General features: G+C 38.8%; 1 protein-coding gene across 9 annotated transcripts in view; it reads right to left on the bottom strand.

The window, feature by feature from the left end:
* The window catches only part of AFG2A (AAA ATPase AFG2A), a 161651-nt gene that overhangs the window by 77591 nt on the left and 56068 nt on the right, over positions 1-27992 (bottom strand). For 2 of the 9 annotated variants that reach the window (XR_014851556.1, XM_085057837.1), the window contains one exon: positions 17102-17186. The exons of the other annotated variants lie outside the window; for them this stretch is intronic. Coding sequence is in view for 1 of the 2 variants with exons in the window: in XM_085057837.1 (XP_084913963.1) it covers positions 17146-17186 (41 nt within the window). In the remaining variant the exon portion in view is untranslated. The remainder of the gene's footprint in view (positions 1-17101; positions 17187-27992) is intronic. 9 annotated transcript variants of the gene reach the window in all.

Raw genomic sequence — 27992 nt, 5'->3', positions numbered from 1 at the left:
ATCTAACAAGAGATAAAGCACCACCCTGCAGTGAGATAAAACTCCCTTCAGGACATGAAAAAGCGCAGGGTGGCAAAGGATAAGCATAGTAGATGGGAGTGAGACAGAAATAAGGTCCATTAGCCAACACCTAATTGTTTCTAGGATGCATCTGGGAGCTGTGTTTGGTTTCCCTATGTAAATTTCCATGTGGCTGTATGCCTAACCTGGCTAAAGAGGCTCACTGAGCCGTCAGATATGGCTGCAAAACATCCCTCCTGCAGTGAATTTTTTTAAGCCACCCTAGAAAAATGGGTGGTTTCTCCTCCTCCTAGCTTAATCTTTCCTAAACCACAGGATCTTCACACGATCTTTCCTAAATCACACATTCCCACTTCTGGAGTTGCCTACTTTTTTAGTTCAGTGGTTTCTCAGTTATGAAAAACTAAGGGCACAGTATTCCTTAGAGGTTATAACCATAAAGAAAACAATAACTCCCAACAATTCAGTACTGTCAAAAGAAAGCAAACATCTCATCAGCTATTAAAACTGAAAAGACCAGTAATTTAACTTATTGTTTTTGTATCAACCCATATTCTCCCTTTAATTCAATCCTTAATTTCCAGTCTCTTTAAAGGAACAAATTGCCTTTCTGACAATGCAGAAATCCAAGTAGAACCCAAGGCTACTTGGTTAATTCACAAACACATAATGCTGCTGGTGGAGGAAAACACAGTGTCTGCAGCTTTGTTTATGCTCATGGATGCCAAAGGACAGACTCAAAAGGTACATGTAATCAACAATCTGCAGAGTGTAATAAAGAATAAAGGACAGTGCTCCATACATATTACAAATGGGGTATATATTACAAATGGAATCAGCTTCAGAAGACTTCTTAAAACATGAAAACCTGGAAAAAAATTCATGCCCTCAATATAACTGAATTTGTCATGCAGGTTTTCAGAATGCTCCCATGACTGACAGTTGAGGTCTATTCTTCCAATTCTTTATAAAGCAGGGATATTGTTTTACGTGTATGTTAGTCTGGAAAAATAATATAAAATTTGGGCCGTTACTGATAAAAATCCAGTCTTCCTAAAGAACTAGTACTTGTGCACAGATTAGAATGTCAACTATAAAGCAGAGAGAGGACTATTTCAGAGTAGTAAATGCTCAAAAAGTGAGCTGTAAATTCCCTATTAGCATCATTTTGAGAGGGAAAAAAATAAGTAAGGAAGGTTTACCAGTAAAATACAGCACCTTTTTAACACTCAGGGTATGATTTTCAGAATTCCACAAAACTGCTTTTGGAAAAGCCACATTGCTAGCAGAGAATAACAGTAATTTAAAAAGAGCAGTAAAACTGTCAGCAGCTTCTTTCTTATTCAGGCCACTGTGATTTCTGTCCTTAAGAACATGTCTGCATTGATGAGCAAGACAAAAAAAATCCCCAAAAAACCACGAGTCGGGAATGACTGTACATGCTAAATAACCCCAAGCTCTGGAAGTGAAGCAGCACAGATCTCATCTTACCCCACCAGAGAGCAAACCCTCCATTCCAGCAGAGCCTGTGACTGGGACAGGTGAACAGCCCACTGCAGATTTTGGGTATGACATCTCCTTTGTGATACCAAAGGGGTGACAGGCAGGTATAGAAAAACAATCACAATGAAGCATCCCTCAACTCTGCACTTAGCCTCAGGCATGGCAGTGAGTGTTTTGAGCTTTAAAAAGGAAATTAAGAGAATACAGACTGCTTTAACTCTCTCTCCTCTCAGGCTTGTCTACAGAGACATTAAAAGCTATGTTAATCCTGTTGGGACACTTGTATTCCAGGATTAATGCTCCTTACCCTCTTCTGCCTGTATGTTGTACAGAGAAAAAAGGGGAATCTTCACCCTGGAATACAAGTGTCCTCGTAAGGAATTACAGTGGGATAGCCTCCACAGGATCAAAGAACTTCCTTGGACGATAAAGCCTTTATCTCCACACTTTTGTTATTTTCCTGTTAACTTGAAATGAAAGCCAGGACCAGCAGTTCTCCTGTGTGCTACTTTGGGAACCGCTGGACAGCCAAGAGACTATTCCATCTATCATGAAAATTTTCTATCTCATAAGGTAACACAACCTTTTTATGATTTCAAGTCATGTAGTTACTGGACAAAATTCACCCACAGTTTTCAGTGTAGACCCAGCAAATCCAAAACATCTGGATGCATAAAACAAAGACTTGAAATCAGCCTTCTGAGTCTGTGAATACTGATGTTTATCTCCCCATGCTTATAGAAACAATCACTTTATATAAAATTTTGTAACAACCACAGCATATTTTACAAATTCAGATTGTGGGAAAGAGTTGATTTTTCCCTCATTAAATTACCAAAAAAAAAAAAAAAACCCAAAGAAAAACCCCTAAAACCAATCAACCAAACAAACCAAAAAAACCCAACAAAACAAACAAACAAACAAAAAAACCCCCCACACAAAAACCCCACCCAATAAAACCAACCAAAAATGTATCTCTTGCAGTGGGAAACAGCTACTGTTTCATTCCACTAAAAGAGAGGTTTGATTCTACAATAAACTAACAAGATATAGATTGTTTCTCACCATTGCAGCTCTAATGCTGTAAACGTCATATCCATCAGATTCCTGCTGCAGCATCTCTCAGGAACTAAGACATTTACTAACACAGAAAAGGATTTGCTTAGCTGGGCCTTAAGCTAATGGAAGCACTGAATTGTAAATAGGCAGTGGTTTAGGACAAAATATGACGAAAGAGCAGAATTTAAAGAATGACATGTAAGGAAAAATGAAAAACCAATCGCTTGCAATTAGACTCAAAACATATTTAGTCCCCACTGACCCCCATGGCCCCACCATCAGCTACAATAAACATGAGGCATAAAACCAACTGTAAAAAGTAACATTTAGTAGAAGGGGAAGCCTCATTTGATGCGATTGGTACAAGCAAAGTAAGGGAGAAAAATGTTCCATGACCTAAATAACAGGTTATTGTCTCAACTGCCAGTGGAAGTTAAAAGGGTTTAAACATTAGTTATTTCCATAGGAAACTTGCTCATGGTTTCAAGGTGCCTGCGATTTCAAAGGAGCTGAGACTTGTTTGTGTAGCTGTGATCACAGGTTTACATGAAAACTCTTATGTTGGTATTCCCTGACACTCACTGGTGCAGGCTGATGCTAAGGACAACTAAGTTTTGTCCAAACCCACACTGTCTTCAACCATTCAGCTCAAGTTTTAACTTTTTTTATTTCTGCTGGCCACAAGTAACAGTAGCAGTCATCTGGGATCTGATTTTCTTCCTTTTTTTTTAAATTAAGTACAGAAAACGCTGCACAATCAAGCAGAAAAATAACAGGGCTTTAAATAAAAAGCATTATTATATTTAATACTCTGACTTATAAGCACAGAAATTAAAAAAAAGTATTCACAAACTGAAAATGCTACTTTGATGCACGTACTGAGTAGATTAGATTAGACAAATCCATGCTTACTTTAATATTATTATGTTATGACAATATCCAGAAATGCTTCCTCTGTTAGCAAAAATAATGAGTGTAAGTAAATGAAATACAGCTCAATATCTATAGAAAAATATTGCCATGAAGAAAAGAAAAACCACATTCTGAGAGGACGCACCCTCAGGTACATCTGCAAACAGCTCCAATGTCCACAACAACAAAAAAATGTATTTCAGAAGTCACCCTAACAAATTAACAGCCATTATCTCAGCCACAAAACACATCCCTTATTTATTCCTACCAGCTTTTCAAATAGCTGAATATCTCAAGTATAAGAAATTCTGCAAAAGCTACAGTAACAGTTAATAAGAAGTAATGCAGTAAGTAAGAAATGGGATGCTTTACAAAGTGATTTTCTTTCTGTGGGGTTTTTTGATGCAAGGATTTAGCTGTCATTTAAAAGTGATAAAATTAAAACTGCCATTTTATTCTTCTCCAAGTATATATATCCCATAGACCAGGAGGGAATCCATGTAACTAATAATGTAGTTTTCCTGATAAATGCTTTTTCTTCTATCTTTTTTTCTCCTTTCAATAAGAGTCTGTGCTTGCTCCCTACACAGGGGTAGCTCTACTTTCCTCTCTTAACAAACACATTAGTTCCATTAACACTTGCAGAGCAAGCACAACAGTCTTCTGTGTACCTTTATAATACGCATTGTCCATAAGCACTTGTGGAATTAAACAGTGAACTTTACCCTCAGGGCTGTATCCGATTGGAAGGCAGCCACTGGATACAGAATGTTTTTGCAAACAGGTCAATCAGGAGGGTTAAGAGACCAGACAAAAAAACCCAGATAGCTGAGAATAACCCTGCAGCTCTGCTGCCAACTTGCAGGAAAACCACACTATATTTTAATGGATGTCATTACTTAAGTCTCTTGATGCTCACATGCCAAAATGGGCAACTTCATTGCTACGGCAACCAAAGCAACACTGCTACCCACTTGTGCCATCACAAGTCCTGCTCCTTGTCTCCCTTTGTTGAAACTTTAATTCACTGGGTATTGCAGGAAGGGGAAAGGAGAAGCAGGGTGGCATCACTACTTTTGTTACTGGAGAAACCACTTGTCCACTTCAAAAAGGGATCTGAACGGTCAAAAGATTTGAATTCAAATCACGATGAGTTTGTTTTAGTAAGCACTAGGGAGAAACAAGAAAGAAGAGTAGACATTACAGAATAAAAAAAGCTCACCAGAAGAATTTCAGGAAAAAAGAGAAAGGCTTGCTATATAACACAGCAACTGTCAGTTCAAAGCAAGAAATACCAGGAAAAGGAAATCTGGGAAAGAAGAGCAGAGGTGAGGAACGAACAAGAGTCAGGAAAGTAAGAAATGCAACTGACAAAAATGTTGAGAATGAGTAAAAGGAATCAGAGGAAAATAAAACTGGAAAAAAAGTCTTTACATTTGGAACAAGATACTAAAAAACAACAACAAAACCAAACAACTACAACAGCAAACAAACACACACCCAACATATATCAGTCTTCAACTCTGAATTTTATTTTGCCTGATCTGAGACCACTGACATATTTTGGCCTATTTTCACCCGGAAATCAGGCATAGACCAAGGCTAACAGGGCCAATACCACCCCCACAAGAATTATCCAGTATCCCCACCAGCAATAACTCCGGTTAAGGTTTTATTCCTTGCTCATTGGGCATAATATTTCTTTCCTGCAGTCAGTTCTATGGTATTTACTACACTACAAGTTCAGCTACAACCCTCCTAAAATTCAGCAGAAGCCAATCAACCAGCAGACACACAAATTTATCAGAAGTTTCATTAGTTTTGCAGCTTTGTGGAAGCTCCTGTTTTAGCTCTGGGAGGAAGGGATGTTGATGTGAAAAAGCTAATGCTGTTGCCATGAACAATTTTCAAGGTACTTTTTTTTTCAATTTATGCTGCATTTTCACTCTTTGAGAATAACGCTTTTGATTCAGTACATCTCTTGTCACTAATCAATTTGTAAAACCTAAGGTAGCAAATGACTACTGAAAAAGGGACAGAATCAGAGAAATCATATACAAAGCAAAGAATTGAAAAGAAAAATACAATATAATTGAGAATTTCCTTACCAAGGTGATTCATTTTGCCAGAAGTGACAAAATGAGAGGTAGCTGACATGAACAGGAAGGGTGGGACACACTAAGATGGAGAAATACAGTGCCAGGGAAAAGACAAGAGAAGAAGAACAAAAAGAGAGGGAGGAAAAGCAGGCAAATTCTGAAAGCATGAAGTCAACAAACGAAGAAAGGTCAAGCTGGAAGCAATGAGAAATTCAACTTTGAATAGGCTAGTGTTCACAAAAGGAGCAAGTCAGAAAAAAAAGGCATCATTAGTGGTGGAAAAGGGCAAGTTGTGGTTCAGAGAAAAACAACTGAAAAAGATTTGGAGGCGGAGGGGGGGAAGCCCACACAGTGTTTGGTAAAGACTACCTCAAGTGAATGAACTGAAAGAGTGAACAGGAGACGCCATCCAGAGAACAGCAAGATGGCTCCAAAAGGAAAAAAAGACAGCTTCCAGAGACACTGGAATCTCGCTAGTTTTGACCTTGGAAATTGAGAATTTGTTTGGCATATTTGAGAAGAGTCTCAGATAACTTTAGCATTAAAGTACAACTTGACCTCCTTTAAACAGAACGTAATGACATCATCCAATTTTTTTTCAAACTTACCCAAAGACAAAGTGTAAAGAAAGACTGTGAAAGAAATTAGTTTTGAAATAAATAAAAATGTTTATGAATGTTGTATCATCACCATTATTGTTGGCACCTCTACTGTTTCTAAAAGAATTCTGCCACTCCGCTGCTTTTTTGCTTTGCAAGCAAACGTAATGATCCAGTCCATAAACAGAAAAACAAACAGATTTTGAGTGTGTAGGGGAAAGGTGAGCACAATGACAATGATGCAGTGTAATTACATTTATACATACATAAAAATGCAGTCTCTGAACTTCAGCATGGAAATTCAGCATTCTGAGAAATAAAAGAACATGTCCTCCCACCAGGATGTTTCTGAAAGGACAATGCAATATCAACACCAATTCTTCACTACGTCAGATTGCTACAGTTATCCAAAATGCAGTTTGTAACTCTTTCTCCAACAGGATACAGGAAAAGCATTATCTTTTATGAATCAGCTGACAAAGGAAAAAAAAAAAAAAAGAGGCAAACACACTGCTCTCCAGATCATGGTAACCTGTGCCTGAAATTTCTATTTCTTTCATGTTTTTCTCTACAAGCCTGGCTTTTCTTACAGACCCAGACCACAGTGACCATCACAACGTGATTACAACACAGGACATAACAGTAATTAATCTGCTCCCATAAATTGCCTCAGTCTTCTATTCTGCATTTGGTACTTTAATAATTCTTTGGCTTATCACAGGAAACTGGTATCTTCTAGGAGAAAATAAATAAAGTAATAATTACTAGTTTACAGCACTCCTTAAATCAGGAGCAATATTTTAAGAAGTGAAACTTCTTTTAAACACTACTGAATCTTTTGAGTGTGTCACCTTACTCTTATTTTACAGAAACCTGATGAACTACACAAACAGGCTTTGGAGACAGACTGTAAGACTTGAGAAAATGTGTTATTCCCCAGAACAAAATGCTTAGTTAGCTGTAAAAGAGGCTATTGTAAAATTCTAACCCAATTGGTTCAAATGTATCTTCTACTCTACTTCAGAAGCATTTGTTGATGCATGGCAGATACACATATTTAAGACAACCAAAAGGAAAAAAAGCACAGGGCAAAAAAACAGGTAAGTAAAAGATGGAATAGCTGAGGAGATTCTTAAGAAAGAGCTGCAACAAGAAGTTTGCAGCTAAGTTCTAGTTAATATTTCTACTTTTTGTTTTTGCTTGTGAACTTCAGCATGGCACCAAACTGTGTTTGAATTACAACCTGCTGCCATTTAGGTGGGCTTTCATCCTGGTAAACTGCACGGCAGACATAAAGCCCTTGTGAGGATTTCACTTCACTATGAATTAGTGTCTAACATTGAGAACGCCTTTCATCATCGACTTGTATTGCCTTCAGGTGCCTATAAATTCCTCTCAGTCTTTATGTAGCACTTGTCTATCAGACCATGTCATCAATTTTACTGCAGGCAAGAGGCAGACACACCTCTTCCTGAGACACAGACAACACAACAATTACCACAGCCACTCTTGCATTATCATTTCATATCAGCTCATTGCCAACTGCTAATCACCCACAACTTGCTGCAGAAAACATAACACACTTTCCAGGCTCTCTTCACCTCGCTGGTGCTGAGAGCTGCAAGGTTAAGATGGTCTCATCACTGACTATGCCAAGCCTCCATGAAAAAGAACCCCAGGCATTGCATGCTATCTGAACAGAAATGAATAGCTAACAAATGCTTATAAAAAACAATAGGGAATTTCAACTTTCTTAACTAAGTCTGTGCTGCACTTGTGTGTAACTTATTTTGTCAAAGAAGAGATGAAGTGAAATTATGTCTTCTCTTCTAAATGTTAAAAAAACCCCAATATGTGAGCATTCCTATCCCCTCCAGGAACCAGGCAACTCAAGAGGTGGGGTAGGGAGTGCTTAATGTTGAGAGTCACCAACTTATTCTTACCTGTGGTCAAGAGAAATCTAAAGCTGTAACCTCACCTCGTAGCTGTTTCGTTAAATGTGCTGGTGCTTCACTAACAGGTGGTTGTTCATTCACACCATTCCTGCCATCAACCAACTGTGAGATTCCTCACTGAGACCCAACAATCAAAGGAGAGGAATAAACCAAAGAGTTGTCTTACCTGAAGATTATAATCGTTCACCTAAATTCACATTTCAGGGTTTAGCTCTGATCCCAGTTAAAATCTGTACTTTGAAACAATGAGTAAATTGCGTTCAGGTAAATCACCTGCATGGCTCAAGTTACGTTGTTTGGCACAGAAGAACCACCCACTCCTAATTCAGTCACTCCATCTCGGCAGCAACTCCTGCCTCAGGGGTAGGAAAGTCACACAACCTGGGAACTCCGTGGCTTGTGATTGCTGACCCACACTTTGATCCCACTGCGGTAGCCATGAGATGCAGCTAATTTGTGCTGTCAAGCAGCCTTTTTTAATGGTATCACAAAGTGTTTCAAGGAACTAAGTTCAATGCAGTCTCTCACATTTTATTAGTGACTGTGCTCCCTGCAGAGATGGAGCATCCTGCTGCTTTCCCACTTCCTAAAGAGCACGGCCCAGCAGCTACTCCTCTTTGGGTTCCCACTGCATGGGGGAACAAATGCACACCATCAAATTATTCTCACTAAACAGTCCTCAAACTGTAAAATCTCCAAATGTGTATTTTGCTTGTCACTCCTTTTATTCTGTTTTCATAGGAAGGAAGTAATAATAAACAAATTATCGCACAAAAGCACATGAGCTCTGGCAGGCAGTTTCAAAGCTATTGACAAAAACCAGTCTATTCACTGCAAGCGTCCTTCTTTTACAATCGCTCTGATCAGGATGCAGAGGACTAATTCAATGGCTCCCGATGGAAAAATACCTAGTGGGCGTGTTCCATTTCCGGAGACAATGGTTTGCCATGCAGAGCTTTTCTCTTTCTCCATCCCTCTATTCCCTTGCCTTTATTATTTTTTTCTATTTTTTTGAGATCTGAGGTTTCTGTTCTGAAATACCACAGTCATACTTCACTTCCACAAAACCTACTTACAAAAAAAGAAAGAAAAAAAAAAAAAAAAAAAGGTGTGGGAGGGGGAGAAGCATTTCAATAAGGCTGGAACCTTACTAAGTACTATTTACTTAGGGCAGGCTGCTTCCTCACAGACAAGTGCCCATAATGTGGACTACATATGGTAGTGAATGTCTGAAAGAATCATGTCAATCAATCCAAAGAGAATCAGGTCTAACACAGGACTCTAAGTATTTCAGATTTCATTCTGGAGGAACAGGCTCAACACAGCAGACCATGCAGTAAGTGCTGCTGAGTTCACAGCCATTCACATGCCAACTGAGGGCTGACTCCCTGCTATTAGCAAGTCCATTTGCTCCCTGCTCTTTCAACGTTGACGAGGCTTTTATACATGAGCCACTAGGCACATGAAAGGAACATGTGAAAACTCAGAGCACAGATCACATCTTCCAGTGTTTGCATCTCACAATAGCACTGACCACAATTACAGTTTCACTACCATTCGCAGGCCTCTGACAAAGCAAAATTTCCGTGTTTTACACAAAGCTATTCCAGTCACGGATTAGAATCTCATTAAAACAACACCCTCATTGCCCTCTTTAGCAGCATTGTTTATTAGGAAGAACTATCCAACGAAGTTTATTTATCAATATTTCTCTTTCTCATGCTCCCAAAGGCATATGCCTGCTCTCCCTTTGCAACTGAAATCAACTGACGTAGTAGTTGTCTGAGATTTAAGACATATTCCACGTCTGAGCCCAAATTAGAAGACCTCTCTCATATTTCTAAAAGCTATTTGGTTTGGGTTTTGGTTGGTTGAGGGTTTTTTTTTGTTTGGTTTGTTGGTTTGGGTTTTTTTCTCTCTTCTTCCTCTTCTGTGGCACTTTAATGATCTTCCAATTAAAGTATGTTTTTAGCCATAGCCTGTCCTTTCCTTGGTTCTCCAGGACACACTCTCTTTGTGTTTACAGTTTACCAAAACTGAACATTTAAACCCCTTCATATTCTAATGACACAGAACAAAAATGTAGTACTTTAAAATTTCATTCATTCTTCTAAATCACAGGTGATATGGCACATTCAGAGGAGTGGTGGTTATGGCAGGTATTTCCATAGCATTACTTGTGGGATTTTAGACAATTTTATGTGGGTGGAAACCTGTTTTGGCTGTATAGTATTCATCAGAGCAAACATGAGAACAGACCAGCAAATGGGCCTAAAAAATGGCCTTTTTTTAATTACCTATGTAGTGACGTTAAAGAGGGGAGAACCTCAAGATTATAGTAATTGCAGGTAGCAAAATTTAATTTATGTTTCTAATGACCTGTGACACAGAGGAAAAATATGTCACATGGCAAAATTATATTATCTGTCAGTGGAGATACCAGTATTAGGTGTGATACAGAATAAGCTACCTGCCATTTTGAATTTTATCTTTTCCCCAGTTTTGAAACCTGTGGGAACACTCCAATGCATTGCACCACAATCAACTCTTCACATTAGCTAAACCAGACCTGCGACCTCAGTACCAGAAGAAAAACAAACTTACTTCATGCCACGCTATTTTCAGATTGATTTTTGCATCCACTTTGCTGAGAAATCCAAAGTTCAGTGCTCTCACAATCCCCCATCTCTGCCCTCCAAACATGCCCATGTATACACATCATCAGAGGACTTTTTCCACTTTCACAGCTTTTCTTTGTTTCAACAACAATCTGGATGGAGAAATAATAAAGCCCACTCCTCCATCCCGAATGATCTGCTTTTAATCACAAGTAACATTTAAAACAGACATTAGAAAGGAGAGGCTGCCTCTTTATAATTAGGGAGCTTGATAATTACCTGGTGACTTGTAACAGACCCTTTCTCAATGCATCTTCCTTCCTCTCTGCCTTGATAATGTAATCTAATCTCTTGGCTATGCTTTCATCTGGAATCCGTTGCTGCACATTTTTTATCAAACAACAATCTTTTCTTAGGTAATGACAGAACAAAGGCAAGGAAGAGCAACTATGTAATACTACAGCACTTACCACTTCAAAAGTAACTGAAGCGGTATAATTTACATTGCCTGTGTGCTCTTTCTCTTGTTTTCCATCCAGTATTATTTCCTCTGTGCTAGACCATGAGCCACCTTCACCCTTTTACTGGACACACTCTATAGCTACATACTACAGAAGCTATTGTGCAAAATGTCAACAGGCGAAGTCAAAATTAAAAACACGTACAGAAAGCTGAGATATTCCATGTATGTCTTCATATTTGAAAGCACAGGCATCTTCTATGACAAGAAAATCATGTGCCTCAAGCTCCTTTCCTATCGCAAAGTCTTAGCAATAACATGCAATGACTAAACACAGATTTTAGCTTCTCAACAGCACATTCAGAAATCCAGGTAAGACTCTAAACACAAGTTAAATTTATCGAACTTCCTTTATACCTCAGTTTTGTTGCGTAAGTTTTTGCTTTGGATTTCCTGGCGCCAATGATCCTATTTCCTAAAGATGCCTTAACTTCAGTAGTTCCTCACATCCACAAATCAAAACAGGATGATCCCTGCAATATCCCACCTGTGCTAGGTTCAAGACAACAATTCTGAAATAGTGAAGAATGAAGCCCCAAAGCCCCAAATTTTGACAGTTCACAACTACAAGGACAACCAAGGGCAGCACAGTAGTAAAAATAAACCTGCCATCAGCAATTACCAGCTAGGTATTAAAATCAGACCAAAAATCTGCATAGATGGTATCTGCAGATCTAAAATAGCACTAATCACTGAATCCCAAGCCTGATCGCTCTCATCAGGTGTCTTTTACCACAGAAAAATGTAAAACAATTATAAAATAGCTCCGGGTAAAGGAAGAGGTAGATCACTATAAGGTATACAGATATTTAGTAAATGTTAAACTAGGCTTTAAGATTTTTATACCAAAAGAAACTGACTACGTACGTTATTATAAAAGAAAGCCCTCGAGTACCACTGTGAGAGTCACACCCTTGTATTTATGACTCATTACCAAAGCATAACAGCTTTATGGTGCATGACACTGACCCAAACTAAAACCAAGACAATGACAATACATTTCCCCTGCTTACTTTCCCTGTGATTTGAACAGGCTCAGGGAGAAATTCCCTCTTCCCTAAGCATAATTTGAAGCACACAGCTCTGGTAATGCTCTCTGAAGACACAACTCAACCAACTATTTAAATAGGTATGAACCAATGAATGACTGATGTTAACAAGTCAAAAACCACAGAAAAATGTGGTTGTGTGGGTGTGAGGATGCTGCTGTGATGCTGTTAGAGTCTCTCACTGAAAACACTAATCAGTAACAGGCAAATCTGGTCAAGGCCAGAGCTAAAGGTAGGGTAAGTGTGGTAACATCATGGCAAATCAAGTTTTGGAGTTAGTATATTCTTCCATAATCCATTAGAAAAAGCTCACAGCTTTTCTCATGCTTACTTAGTGAAGTGAAAAGAAAACAAAAAGTTGTGAAAAAAGTAATTATAATCCTTCATCACAGTATGATTTCAGAGGCCTTTGCAATAATGGTGTTTGCAGATATGACCATGGTTACATGGAAGTTTACGTGGACAAGCCAAAAAGAGGTAGGTGAATGCTTTGCTGACAGAAGACAAAACTATTTTGATTGTCCAGCAAGAATAACGGCCCCAGGACCCAGCGAAATGAATACCTAAATTAATCCCTCACAGAACTCCCCCTGAGTGCAGGGGAAGCTGTTAGGACACAGAACAGGTGTGGAGCTTCGGCTCAAAAGCCACGCATGACTTCCCATTACAGACCTATCACTTCTGGCACCACTTACACTGTCTTCTGCCACGAGGGTCAGGCTGGAGGTGAGGGGAGCTGTGCCACATCCCATCAATCCAGCACACAAAACCTGTCTCTTTGCATTTGCTGCGGGAAGAGACCCTATATGTGTTGTCCTTCCCATGCTTTCCTCTGGCCTCTCCGGCTTAAGGGAAAAAGAGAAAAAATGGTCACTCTGAATAGCTTTTAAATAAACTGGATAGATCTTAACCATTTGATTTCTTTCCAATCACTTGCATAACAGCAGTGAATAATTAGATGGATTAGGCTGTTCCTAGTGGTATTCAATTTAAAGTGGTTACACCACCCACTCAGGATGGCAACAACAGGGCTGTAATTTGGCCTTAACATCTTTGCACCTGAACCTTGCAGTAACATCCTCCCTCAGCAATTCCACTTGTATCGCCTCACGGCAAAATCATGGATCATGAGAAGAAACCCAAGATGATTCAAACTCAATTAATTAATGTACCAGTTGGATTAATGCAGCCCTCAGACTAAACACATTTCTCCAGGGGGAGTAGCTCTGCTGTTTCTGCCACTGTACTGTTTATCAGAGAAAAATAGCTCATGGCAATCACTGCCATACAGTGCCACTGCCTGGTGAGGCTCATTTAGATCCAGTTTATCTCTGAGCAATCAATTCCATGCCAGGACAGACAACACACACAGATTATCCTGCTTTGAAGTCAGCTGGTTCTCCAATTGAACTCTAGCTTCTCACACTACTGCAGATAACAAAATAGTTTATACAAGAAACGCTGCCAAGCCATCTGCAAATCAAAAATGCCATAATTAGTACTAATTATAATTTTCTTAGCTTTTCTAATGAAATCTTAGCACAATTACTACCTCTATTTTATTATAAAAGAGTCATACTAAGATACTACAACAAGAGAACATTTATCAGTTAAAGTATGTGGTTTTAAAAAAACAAAATTGTAGTTATTTTCTCAGTTTTCTAAGAAAGTACTGTAACAGCTGAATAAGGAAAGGTTATTTTAACCTCCAAAGGCTATTGTTCCTTTTTTTCTCCCAAAAATTGTCTGGAGCCAGACAACACAAGGCTGCTGTGCCCTGGGCTAGAATGGAAGGGGGGAGGAATGATATGAGGGGGGTGCCTGTTTACAATTACTCCATTCCTGTTTTTAATGAATCTTTTTGAATGACCACTAAGTGCTGGTTTTGTTCTTTGGAACAAGGGAGCTATTACTGGAGGACTAAAAAAAGGAAGGAAAAGGGAAAGCAAACGGAAAGCTGCCAAACTCCAGGGTGTTTCAAACACTTCAGCTGCATGTCCTGGAGGTAATCTGCTCCACAGGCACAAGGCTGTCCCCACACATTTGCAGACTCTTTTCTTCCTCTCCCTGCACATGCTAAAATGAAACTGCTAAGATAAGGAAGGGGGGGGGAGTAGGAGATAAAGTAACAATCAACAGATACCTATTAAAAGATGAATAATTACATTCTTCAAGTTTGAGCAACTGGAATTTAATCACTGTCTACATTTGGCTACTACTGCCACTTGCAAGCCTGAATTCCAGAATCACGTAAGAGGATGGGTCAGTCTTGCACCATCATACGCCATCCCTGCACACCATCTGATAGTTGCCCTCCTCAAGAATCTGCCAGTCCAGACAGCTACCACTAAGCAAAAAAAAAAAAAGAAATTCACCAAGAAACCTGTCTTTCTGCATTCTTTCCTAGGCTGGTAAGGCTGAAAAGCATCAGATCTTCAAGAGGAGGCTAGATGGGGCTCTGAGCAACCTGGTCTAGTGGAAGGTGTCCCTGCCTTGGAACCAGATGATCCTTAAGCCTTCCAACCCAAAGCAGGCCATGAATCATTTAGATATTATTAATTACGTATCATAGATTTACTTCTTACCATATCTTAACAAAACGCTGCCATTTCTTAGAAGCACAATGAGGAGTAGATCTCATTAACCAAAAAGTATCATAAAGACAGTCAATACATTTTCATTCAACAGAAGTTTTTCAAAAAATTATACAGCACAGACATATAAAAATGGTACTGTGTGGTGGGGGGGGGTATGTGGTGTAGTTTAAATACTGTATTGACACAGGTTTAGAGAAAGCTTGAGTAATGCATCTACATCAAATTTATGCCAGCAAAACCATCACATACCTCAGCAAATTACCAAGTTTTTCTACATGCATAACTGAACCTGACATCAATCCACTTTATTGAAAATGTTGCTTAGAAGAAAATAGTTTCCATCAAATCACCAGAAAAAGAAAACGTGCAGCCTTCTCTGACTTGCTAAATGGCAGTCCATTTATAAAGCTGGCTGGGGGTGGACAGTTTCAATTAGTTAACTGTTCATCATCTATGACATTTGTTTATTTACAAAATGTACTGGTCTGCTACTGTGTGTGAAACTATTCAAGTTGCACTGGGATGTTGGAAAATCACAGCTGTGATCTCACCTGTCTGTAGTACTGTTCCTTACTACACTATTTTAGTATCTTCAAAAGCTGTCAAATAGATCTGGGCATGTAAAAATGTAAGTTGTACATGCCCATACTCTGTAGAGGCATTTGCACCTACAAGTGCATGTTAACATTCACCTGCTGCATACAGGGCAAAGAGGGCAAGAGCTTGGCATTGCTTTTATGATTGCCTATCCACACTGTAGAGAAGAAGCTTTTATTTTTGCCCTTGCTAATTGACAGCATGGTGACAAATCAACTAAAAAAGCCTCAGTTCACCTTCAGAGTAAAGTGCTGGATTTTTAAAAATGCAATTATAATCTTATTTCTACTTCTGTGATAAGTAGGAGTGCAAGAGAAAGTTTTCCTTGAACACAACTAACTGGCATGCACACATGGGATTCCTACCCCATAAAAGTTAAAAAATATATATTATTTTGCATATTGATTAATCCCATGTGTTTTTGCTACAGCTGACCATGAAGAATTTGGTAATATTTCCACAGCCAACACGATAAAACCAATAATAAAAATAAAATAATAATAAAAAAGCTTGCAACAACATATTCTCTCATAAAGAACTGTATAAAGCAGAAAACTGCTCTAAACTAGAAAATGAGCAACCATTATTATACCAAAATTACCTATTTTAACATGTCGTTTGACACATACTTTTGTCAGGGAAGAAATATTACTTGTGTACTTTCCATCCTTCAAGCTGAGCATGTACTTACAGACTTGGAACCACCATGATTCATCTGATGACAAGAAGTTGCATTATTTTCACTTTTATATATGGCAACCACATTTTATCTTTCAGGTTCCCTGCCATGGTGGCTGGAACACACATTTTCCCTGAGAGGCAACCTATGACTCAAATCCAGATGGGCAAATTACCACACATTTACTGCAGCAAATAAAGAAGAATGTGCTGTGCAAAGGAAGAGTTATCACAACTTTGCTACTGCTTGTATATTAGAACTTTCAGCCTCCACTTGGTGAGGACCCTCCAAACTCCAGGAAGTAGAGAATGACTAATATAATCAATTTTAAGGACTTACATTCATTTTAAAACACAGACATGACAGAACACATTCACATAATATTTCTTCTTAAAATCTGGATAATTTTATTACCTGGACAAACAGAAAATCCATCGTGTAATCTGGCTAAGATGCTTACCTCAGTGACACAGCATGGCAGTGATTGCTATGAGCTATTTTTCTCTTTGATAGCTTTTTGAAGTAGTTTCTGTCATTAGCCACTTATCCCTGTTAGTCACCAGGTAGCCGCTTATCCACTCAATGTAATTATCTCCTTCAGGTTACAAGGAATACATACAGGTATTTTTATTCCATCTTCGTTTCCCTATTCACTTTTGCCTTCTTTTTAATCAGACAAGTTTAAAACTGAAACAATAAAAGGCATGTTCCCTTATCTGACAGTGGCTGAAGGACTGATGCGGATCTCTGAGCCTCCTCCACAGCACCGTGTGGGCACTGGCCACATTTATCCGTCCCAGAGCAAAACACCAAACTATTTTTATATCATCCCCATACTGCTCAGCATATATCTTAAAATGCTTTGTTTGGGTTTTGATTGTTGCTGTACTCACAGCAGATATTTTCACTGGCACTGGGCCCATCCATAAGTAATCCTTCAAACAAAGACTTTGCATTTGGGAAATCTCCGGCAGGACCCTGTAACACACACACACACAAAGGAGAACAAAATAAAGCTGGAGCTGCCCATGCAGGTCTAGTTAACTCCCAGCATCTGCCTGTACAACCCTTTATCAGATTCTGTGTAGGTTTTATTTCTGAAGCTTAAAGGAAGAGCTATCTGCAAGGAAAACCAGAGAGTCTATTATGTGGCACACTGCTGACAGAAATGCAACTTGGGGTCTTCACCCCTCAGGGCTGGCAGGGACAAGTTTTTCCTGTACAGTGCCCAACATGGTGATGGTCTATCACTACAGCTCCCAGTTGCCTTCCTGCATCTACTAACATAAATAGGCAATGCACAGCCCAGACACTTTCCATCTGGATGCTGAGAACAATTTGTGGTAGCAGGAGGATGTTATTCTGTGCATGGGCCAGCCACCCAAAAATCCTACCACAGATACATTGCCTGTGGATTACACTACTATTTGCAAGGCAGCAGAGAAATTATTTCCTTTAAGACTTGGCTTCTTTTTCTGCCCCTAAGGAGCAATGTGGTGCAGTGGTTACCAGCAGCACAACCAAACACAGACTTCTCTCAAAGTCTGGGTGACTAAATGGATGCTATTTAAGAGCTCTGGTGCAGCTACAATTAGACCTCTGCTTCTCCACAAGCATCTAATACGACCACAAGCAACATCTCAATCATCTCATTTGCAAACAGGGTGAGTGCTCCTTGCTTGCCTTCTGTCTGCAGTACTGTGCTATGATGAACATAAAATCCAGAGAACTAACATCCACTCAAGAGACTAAGATTTTTTTGGTACTTTTGTCCTTTTCTTTGCCACAAAGGACAGTGAGGGGACCTCAAAATCCTCAGCACTTTCCTCTCCCCAAGCCCAAAGTCCAGCTTCGTGCTTTGTAGACAAGACATCATGGAGGATGAGACTGCAGCTACACAGAAAGCAGTATGTTGTCCAGACTACCCAAAACACAGAGAAGATGCTTGCAGAACTTTGTGATAAGCTGATTAAATTTGCTGAGCAAATATGTTTTCCACGGCCAAATCTAGGTGAATCCTTCCAGGGAAAGCAATCCTCCTGTTTGGATCATCACCAATGCTCCAAAGATAAAGAGCCTGGAGTTTTTCAGAGGCTTGATTTAATCTAGACAAATTATGCCCTTTTTTTTTTTTTAATTCTCAGAATCATCTGCAACATTGTCATGAAAACTTAGAGACAAGTCAGCTCAGAACTAAAAGCAAGCCCAGAATGTTTCAGTCAGAGCAGTTAATGTTGGACACTCTCTTTAGAGGTAAACAGGTTTTGGTACCACAGCAGTCAAAGAATTGGAAAGAATTGAGGCTTTTTTTTTTTTTTTTGGCCTTGCTTGGCTCTAATCATTCAGGCAAAAGGTACAGCTACATCATCAGAAAGTCTCCACTAGAGCCTTCTGCCAACTGAGTCAGAGAAATGCAGCTCTTGGGGACATTCAGCTACACCAGCACTGTCACAAAAGTGCAAACCTTGTCAACAGACAGACATTAGCAGGGCTTCAGGCAGGCAAATCAAACCTGGTACACCAGGGAGATTTATTGCTAAGTTACTTAAAATTCTGTTCACTCTGGTTTATGTGTAATTTGATTGAACTTCTTTTCAGTTCAGGGCCTGCACATCCAACATTGCTACTGCTAGCAATTGCTGACGCATCTCTGGGAAGCATATCTTGTATGGAGATTAAAGAGAAGGCAGGAAACAAGGGTATCTTAAAAGGAAATTCCCCACATTTTTTTTTCCTCTCAGACTATAAAACAGGATGAAGATGATTTCAGGGTTAAACACTGAGTATCTCTGAGTATCACTAACAGACCAGAGGAGAACTGAAGTGAAACTGAGAGCACAAAACACGAGACTTTTTTTCTACAGTATTTTCAGCAGAGATTTTAACTGGCAAATACATAAAGCTACAGCTAGCAGCTTAAATTTGAAGGAGAAAAAAAATCCTCCCACTTCTTACTTTGCCTACATATTTTGGAATGTAAGAAACCACTTCACACATCCTGGAGAGCAGTGATGTGCCTACATAACATGGTAAAAACTCATTAAAAAGTAAAGAAAACAGAACCAGTCATCCAGCCCAGTGTAAATTTTATACACCTTAAACAAATAAATAATAAATAATAAATATAAACATTGTCAGAGGGCATACAACTCCCTAATAGAGGCCAAATATTTTCTATTAATTTCAATGTTCATTTAAAAAAAGTTACTATTATTAGCTGTAATCTTCTTCTCCTTCTCTAGAGACTCAAAATAAATTTCAGTACTAACCAGATAGTCAGTAAGCATTAGCAAATGACTTTTGATAATAAAACCTAATTAGTTCTGAACTGATCTCCATCATGCATTATCAGCTTTGGCCATCGTAGGAACTCTGCAGTCCCACAACCACTACAGACAAAACTTGGACACAAAGTCTGCTGGAAACCTTCACTCCCTGGGCTCCCCATAGCCCCCTGATTTTTTGCAAGTGACTTTAAATGGGACTAAGAGACACATAAGGAAATTTGTACTTGCATTAATAGCTCGTTTGTTATTTTCACTTCATTTTAACACTGACAGATTCTGCAGATGACAGTATTTCAGGCTTACTGACAAAGCACTCCAGGTGCAGAGAAGATTCCTTGCTGAAGCCACAATTTTCCCTTTATGCTTTACTAGAGCCAAGTCAAGCCAGAATAACATAAAACAAAGAAACAAAACCATTGCAGAGCTGTCATTTAAAAACACAGATTTTTAAAAGGCTTTAGGGGTATCATTTATGAAACACAAAGAGATTTCCTTCTTTAGCAGTGTTCCAACACATTACTCTTTCGTGCTTACTCCAAGACATGAATATACTTGCCTAAAATGTCAGCGAGGTATTTATACAAAGGCAACTCTTCAGAAACCTATTATTGTGAATACAAAACAGGAAGTACAGTAATTCCACCAGCATATGTTAAATAATGCTCAGTATAAACTGTGCTCTTCAATTAACAGGCAGTGTTAATCCCTCCAGGGGAAAGGGAGATGTGAAGTGTGAACTGAAAATACTGACTCACGATAAAACCTTTGAGTATTTTTCCCACCAAGTTTTTTGGTTTGTTCCCTTGTTTTCAATTAGGGTGTTTTTCCCCCTCCCCTCCTAATATCAGACATGAGAAAACAGAAGATAGAATTTGCAACAGAAATGAAAACAAACAAAAAAACAAAAAAAAGTTGGAAGTTTGATGACACTGTAAAGTGAAAAACATGAACATATGATAAAATGACAGTAAAAGAAATGCCTAATGATACTCTGAACCCTACAACTCCTTTCAGTTCTCATGCTTTCAGCAACTAAGCCTTGGAATAACAATGTTATATGGAAGGTGCAGCTCAAGGAAACTACTCCATCAACAACTTAAATACAACAGTACTGGTTTACAAGTGTCACAGCTATTTAGAACAGGGTGTAAATAAAAAGGCCGTATAATATTGAATAATCTTCAGCCACTTAGCTGATATCCTACCAAAAAATAAAGTACAAGTAAAAAGTGTAAAAAAAAATCTTTTTTTTATAAGCATTAACCACCATGAATTAAAGAAACATATGGTTTTTATTTAAAAAAATAAACTGATTAATAAAAAACATATTATTCCCTACGGAGACAGACACTCCAGGTATAAAATGAAAGTTCTTTCTTCACACATGTTTAATAAGAAAATATTTTTAAATAGACACTAGAACACTAGTGAGACAACCTAATCACCAGCTTGCTCTTTTCAAAACATCCACAGATGCTGTAAAAACAATAAATTCAAGAACTTCCCAAGTCCAAAGACCTGAAACAAACACCCTATGCAAATCCCAGACAGACAGAAAACAAGGTCCCACTTTTGTAAGGTCTGACAAACCTACATCTATTTACAAATGTGTACGAACATATCTTCTGACACAACTCTGTCACACAGTCTCTCTCTTCCCACTTTCTCCTACAGGCAATGGTATTTGGAAACCTCAGAGCAAGCTAAGATATGGAACTTTGGTTTGACTGCCATCTGCTGATCCCATGTTTTGGGAACCTGAAGAGCAATTTAAAACCATGTGCACAAAACTTCCAAAATGTTCAGTGTTTTCTTCTTCCAGTTCTTGGTAACAAAGACATTAGAGAAATAGAGGTAACAGGTATCTGTGCTCAAAGAAATAAAATTACACCAAGCATCCAGATATTTAGCATCCTTCAGCTAATTTTCAGATAAGAAAACACAGAAAATGTAATAATTTCATGTGCATGCATGACTGTTTAAACAAAAGCATATAATGCCTGGGATCCTTCTGATAGCAAGTAACAGAGATTCAGGTGCAACAGCTACTCCTCAGATAAAAGAGAATCACAGTTGAAGCAACTACTAAAAAACACAGGGAAAACATAGAATAATAATAGACTGCCTTTATATTTTTCCACAAGGGAGAACGTCACAACAATCCATTTTGCCACAAAAATATTTTACATTATAAAAAGTCTTTGTTTCATTGTACCCCAATGAAATACACACACATACACCAAGAAAAGCAGATTCACCTTCAGGACACTGACATTTGCTGTTTTATTTCCTTCAAGACACCAAATACTCAGCGAAGGCCTGAATGGGTTGGTGATGCTGAAATAATGGAATTGAGATGTGAATACCATTACACCAACCACCCCTTTGGAAGAGACCAACTATGGGTGAGGATAGGACTTGAAGTCAGGTTCTTTTCTAACCAAGAATGCTTTTATCAGTACAAGCCAGTATTTAGACACATCACTACTGCTCAAAGCTGAAACTGAAGCAGCAACACATTTACTGTCGTGCTCCATACAAGAACAGTTCTCCCGGCAAAATCAGCTTTATCTGGTGTATCTACAAAAGATGACTGAGCAGCCTGTGCATGTGCAGAAAGTTATCAGCCCAGGGCATCAGGACCATCTGGCTGAGAAAGCACCAGGTTCATTTTCACTCTCTCCCTCATCTCTGGTGATGTAGGAGAACTCTCATCCCCTACAAGTTTTTTCTTAATTTTTTCCTTCGGCAAGGCTGTAGTTCTTTGACTCCATTATTATATGACAAAAGTAGAAAAACAGGTGATCATGTTAATATAATATTTATCTAAATATATTATATAAATGTTCTCTTTATTTAAGTAGACAAAGCGTTCAGAACTGACAAAGCAAGCACTGTTTCAGCCCAGTTCGTATACATGGCATATTTCAGCCTAATCAGATACTGACTTCAGTCACCTTTTCCTAAAACTCCAATTCTGCAAACATTCAAATCCACACTTAGCTTTACAGTAAAGCATATACATAAATTATTCCAATGTTGGAAACAAATGCAATCCTTGGCTTATGGGAAAAGAAAACAGTTTGAGCATGGACTGGAGTCCCAGGTTAAGATCTTTTGTATCAGTGTTTTTATGAGAGTAAGATCCACATGAATAAAATGTAAACCCATGGAAATCCTACCACAGAAGAAAAACAAAAAGACCAAAACAAACCAGGCTGCCATTTGAATAATGAGTTTGGATTTCTCTGTGAGCCCAAAATTTCAGGTGGCATGCCAGGTACACAAATTTTGGTGATTCTGAATCAAACCACAACTTTTCTTCTCTTAGAACAGTACTAATTAAAATAATTTATTTCAAAATGTATTCAGTGCCTCAGAAGGTTAATGGTTCCAATTAATATTTTCCATTTTCCAAGTGCCCATGTTATTTGTGTTCTGTCACAGCATTGCTGGCAGATGACGTCAAAATATGCCTTTGTTGTGGAAATGTGTCTGCTTAAACAGTTTGTTTATTTGTGATGTGGCATCTCCTGTGAAACATACTCTATTTTCACATGAAAAACAAAGGCAGGGCAGAGTCCTATTATCTACAAAGCCAGTAAATGGTCTTGTACAAGCCTTACACATGATCTAGAGCCTTCAGTGGTGGCTTCTTTCCTTTCCCCATTGGGTCCACTAGAAAAACAAGTAACTCAAAAAGAAAAGTAACCCAAAAAAGAGAAAACACAAGACTTCCCCTTCAGCAGTAATTCTGAAATCTCTTGAGGCGCAGTGAGGTTGCAAAGGGAAGAATTTTGTGCTCTGTGAATGTTAATCACCAGTTTCTGGAGAAGCAGTGACAGAACTGCACCTAATGCCTCAATTACAGCGCCTACAGCAATTACAGCTATTTCACTTTGTTTCCATCACTCTTGTTCACAATGCAAAAAGAAGAGAGAGGACTTCAATAAGGAGGTGTCAGTCTTCTATAGGTAGTACACTGACCACAGCTGCAGCAAGAAGCACAACCTATTTCCATGTCACTCTGATTCTTTGCACTCTTCCATCCCTTGACAACACTTTTTCTGGAGAGCAGGCAGACAGTTGAGGCAACATCATAAAATACCTCCCTGCTGGCACACAGAATCAAACCATCATTTAAGAGTAGCCAGTCTTTCTGGCTGAAGAATAAGGTTTGCCCTGCAGCTCCCCTGGGAAATGTATTGTTTCTAAGTACAGGTGGGGAAGCTCAGAGGAGCACAAGGAACAGGAATCAATGGTGAAATCTAGGATGAAGTCAAGTTACATTTCCTCACACCCACTCAAATGGAATCGTTAGTGCATGAAGACAACAGAGAAGCTCAGATATCAGATCAAACTAGTACTTAAGCACTAAAACAGGTATTTAAAGACTTTAACACACTTCCACCATTGAATGCATGAAAGAACAGTGGTTCAACTTTATATATAAAAAAAGAGAATTTTGTAAGCTAGCAGAGGGTATTTACATTCCTTAATAAAACCAAAATAAATGGCCATTTCATAGGTGCAGGAACATGTTCCAAGGTGTGTGTTTGCCAATTATACACACCTCACATGCTGACTGATGAACACACACACCCTGGCGTGTGTTCTTGCTTACATAGCTCACGTGCCTCTCTGTTAAGTAATGGAATAAGAATTGCCTTGCAAACTGGCTCATGCTGCCTCTCCTCGCTCGGTGACTTCTGCAGAAAGTATTCACTGCTAAGAAAAACAACTTCTGAAGCAGAGCTAAGCTTTTTGCAGTCTAAAGCAGATTCACTCTTGTCTGCAAGAACCAATGCTGTGATCCCCTCATTTTCTGTAGCACTGTCAGAAGTGTTTTCCTCCAGACTTGGCAGGCACTCAGCACTTTCCTGTGTGCATTGCTGCCTACAGTCCCTCCTCACAGACTGCTTTTTTCATACCACCTAGCAAATCTCAATGACTGCCTGTTTCTCTCTGTTGCTCTCTATAAGCAGATGGGCTTATGCTCTCCACACAACAACAATGCACACTGTGATGTGGAGACAAACTTCTTTTAGAATGATCATTCTCTTTAAGATTTTTTTAATGATTATTTTTGCTTTGTTTCTACTTGCTTATTTTGCTCCACAACTTGCACCAAAAACAGTGCCAGGTTTATTAGTCTTCTCCCTTTCCTTTTCAGAACCAATGCACAACAGTGCAAAGGAATACAAATTCCCTCAACCTCATTATGTTGTGTGATGCTTTATCTCTCATTCCTCTGTTTCCAGTAAGAGTCCAACTGTGCTTGTCAGGATCTGTCTGTAGATAACAGCATGCTCTGGCAGGGGAGAGACCTTTCCTGTTACCTCTCTATTGCGATACAGTACAGACCCCTTCATCTCATCTATTTTTCCTGTATAAAATTTACACCTCCTTTATGAGGTTTAATACCAAAGAAATTATGTCATATAGGAGCCATAATTTCTAATGATAGAGTTATTCAAAGTAACAGGGATGAAGACTGATGGTAAAGAACTGTCCAAGACTCTCAGGAGACTTAGCAATTGGATAGTGTTTAATGTTAGGCAAAGCACCCAACATGGGAAATTCAGTATTCTCTTCATATATAAATGGAAGTGCCATGAAATGAATCACTACCACTTCTAGTTTTAATAGACAGTGATGAAAACTCTAGTTTGGTTCTTGGCAGCAGTCAAAAAAGCCATTCAAGTGTAAAAAATTCAGAACGGCTAATAAAAGGGTAAAGATCAAACCAGAAAATTCCATTATGCACCCACACAAACCCATGGTGCACCCACACTTTGGATGCTGCATGCAGTCTTGGTCCCCTTCTCTCCAAAAGGATGTAATAGATCTGGAAGAGGTTCAGAGGAGGGCAGCAACAATGATCAAAGGCATAAAACAGTGTCTGTTTAGGAATAGTTGACTCTCCTTTCATTCTGCACAGAACAATATCACATGATCAACAAAACAAAAGGGCGGTTCCCAAAATCATCTTTTCCAGCACCTGACTGGGAACAAGTACTTCAAGAAGATGCTGTAGACAGCAATCAGATCAGAATATTGTTGTAAAGTGTGTTCAAAGCACATATGCTTGCTATATGCTTCTCTGTAGCACAATGCTTAATTTGCCATGGAGGGAACACACGTATTTTTAAAACAAAGGAAGAAGTGACTACACCCTCTTTAATTAAATTCCTCAACTGAGTAAGCATAGGTAACAGACATAACCCCCAAAAGCAGTCACTTCAAATTTCCAGAAAAGCTGAGTCCTGGCTGGACTACTCAATCAAAATACTCATTTAACTTTCTTTGCTCTCAATCACCTTGTAATTTACACGTTTTCCTAGGCTATCCCAAAAACATCACAAACTGTGCTGAATCTGAGCCAACTCTTACAGTTGCCTGTATATCAAATCATACAGAGCCTCAACAAAACCCAAAATTTTGTTGTTATGCATATGCAAGCCTGAGGTTACCAGTGACATAAGCAGTCATCCACTGAGTTTGCACTGTTCACAGGAGATGTTAACATCTCACATGGACAATGGAGAGCCCCAGCTTTGCATTTCAATGCACATCAATACTTCCACACAGCTTATAAAATGATTTATTATTAATTAGTCACATCCAGATTGTCCCTTTCCTCCTGTGCTACATTATTATACTACTGTATTTAGCTTGATGTTAAGAACTGTTTTTTAATAACTAAGATATTACAGAAAGAAGCTGTTTTTCCTGGACAAACCTATTGTCTTTCACTGTGATATGTACTGCACATGAATGGTGTTTCCACTTATCCCTAAAAGTATGTACATCACACGTGCAAGACATCCAGCTTTCATCATTGATGGAGTAAATATAATGTAAAGCTGGATCTCCTTTAACACAATAAAATATTTTTAAAAGTCAGCTATTGGAAATTCTGCCTGTGATCTATTTTTCCCTCTACCCAAAGAAATTTTACAAAGAAATGGTCCCAACAACTGAAAGGACTAATGATGGCATCTAATATCCATAAAGAACCTTAAGGAAAAGATTACTAACATTCTTACTGAGAAACAAATCCCTAAATTCAGCAGCTCTTTAGAGTACTTTCCTACTGTAAACAGCTTGACCAACACATTCCAACTTGCTCACTATAAGGCTCTGAGGTTCAGAGGTTTCCTAAACCTAAAACAAGAAGTGAAAAGGTCACAACCTTAAGTGCACCACCAAATAGTGACACTGCGCACTGGCCACTGCATCCTCCCAAGCTGCCCTTGGTTCTGAGTGTCACTAAACCAGTGACATGTACAATGTTGGGCCTTCTGTTTCACCACAGCTTCCCTTTTTACTGGAACAGCTCCCTACCCTATTAGGGGAGAGATAACTATCAACAGTTAATATAGAAGTCACTCAACATTTTATATTATAAAATAATCCATTTAGTAGCTTATGTTATTCCGAGCTTTGACCTTCTCGTCCTTTCCAAACTGGCTGGCTGCCTTAGGCTGATTTGTTTTGTAATGCTCCAGTCAAAACATTTCAGCTGTTGCATGAGGAGACCAGGAAAAATGTTGCAGCTCTTAAAAATTAATAAAAATAAAACTATTTCCAACCTATGCTTTGGAGAGAGGTCTTGAGGCTTGACCACATTAGGAGGACTTGAAACATCTCAATTTGAAAAAAGCTTTGTGAGGCTTCTTGACATTTTGTACACACATTTTCCAAGTTTTTCCACTAGAAGACTGATACTACAAAGGCTCAAGGAATCTGCAGGCGATGCTGGATCTAGGCTCCCAAAATGACAGCAGGGAAGCAACCTCTCTCCCTACTGGAGTTGAATAGAGTCAACCAGAAGGAAGAGAAAGAAGACATCAGAAAGAAAAGCCTGGTATGAAGAGTGAACATACTGAAAACCAAGAGTCTGGGCACTGGAGCAAAGCACTTTTTTGGGTCAAAAAATGGCCTGGGTAACAGCTAAAAATCCCATTCTTGCACAGTAGACTCCACAAAAAAACCAGCAAAGAAGTTAAATGTTTTCAATTTATCACCTATTTCAAGTAAAGAAGTTTTTTGTGGCAGACTCAGAGGGTCCTTTACTGCTGATAACCATGAAGATCTCAGTATGACACAAAATGATGTAACCTCAATAATCATTCCCTCCAGAAACTAGTGATGGTTCATTCAATTTTAAACAGCATAAATCAGAGCCCTCAAAAGCAAGGAAATGTGAGTATTAAGGTAATTAAAGCAGAGGCAATCATAATGACTTGCAAAAATCATTTTCTAAATGAATGCAATTTAATCACACACAATACACACATCTTTAATTAATGTAAATAAAGACTGCACACGCACAAGATTCATGATGCACATGCAGAAGATTCATGAATTAAGATTGTACACACAATCTTACCCATGCCAGTTCTTAAGTCATGAGTGCTCGACAAACGCAACATCCCCTATAATGCTATTTGAATATAGCATACACAAAAAGCTGGACAACTACTGTGCATTT

Source organism: Lichenostomus cassidix, chromosome 4, assembly GCF_008360975.1.
Source record: "Lichenostomus cassidix isolate B80296 chromosome 4, HeHo_3.0, whole genome shotgun sequence".
Classification (NCBI taxonomy): Eukaryota; Metazoa; Chordata; class Aves; order Passeriformes; family Meliphagidae; genus Lichenostomus; species Lichenostomus cassidix.
This window is presented reverse-complemented; position numbering and strand designations above follow the sequence as displayed.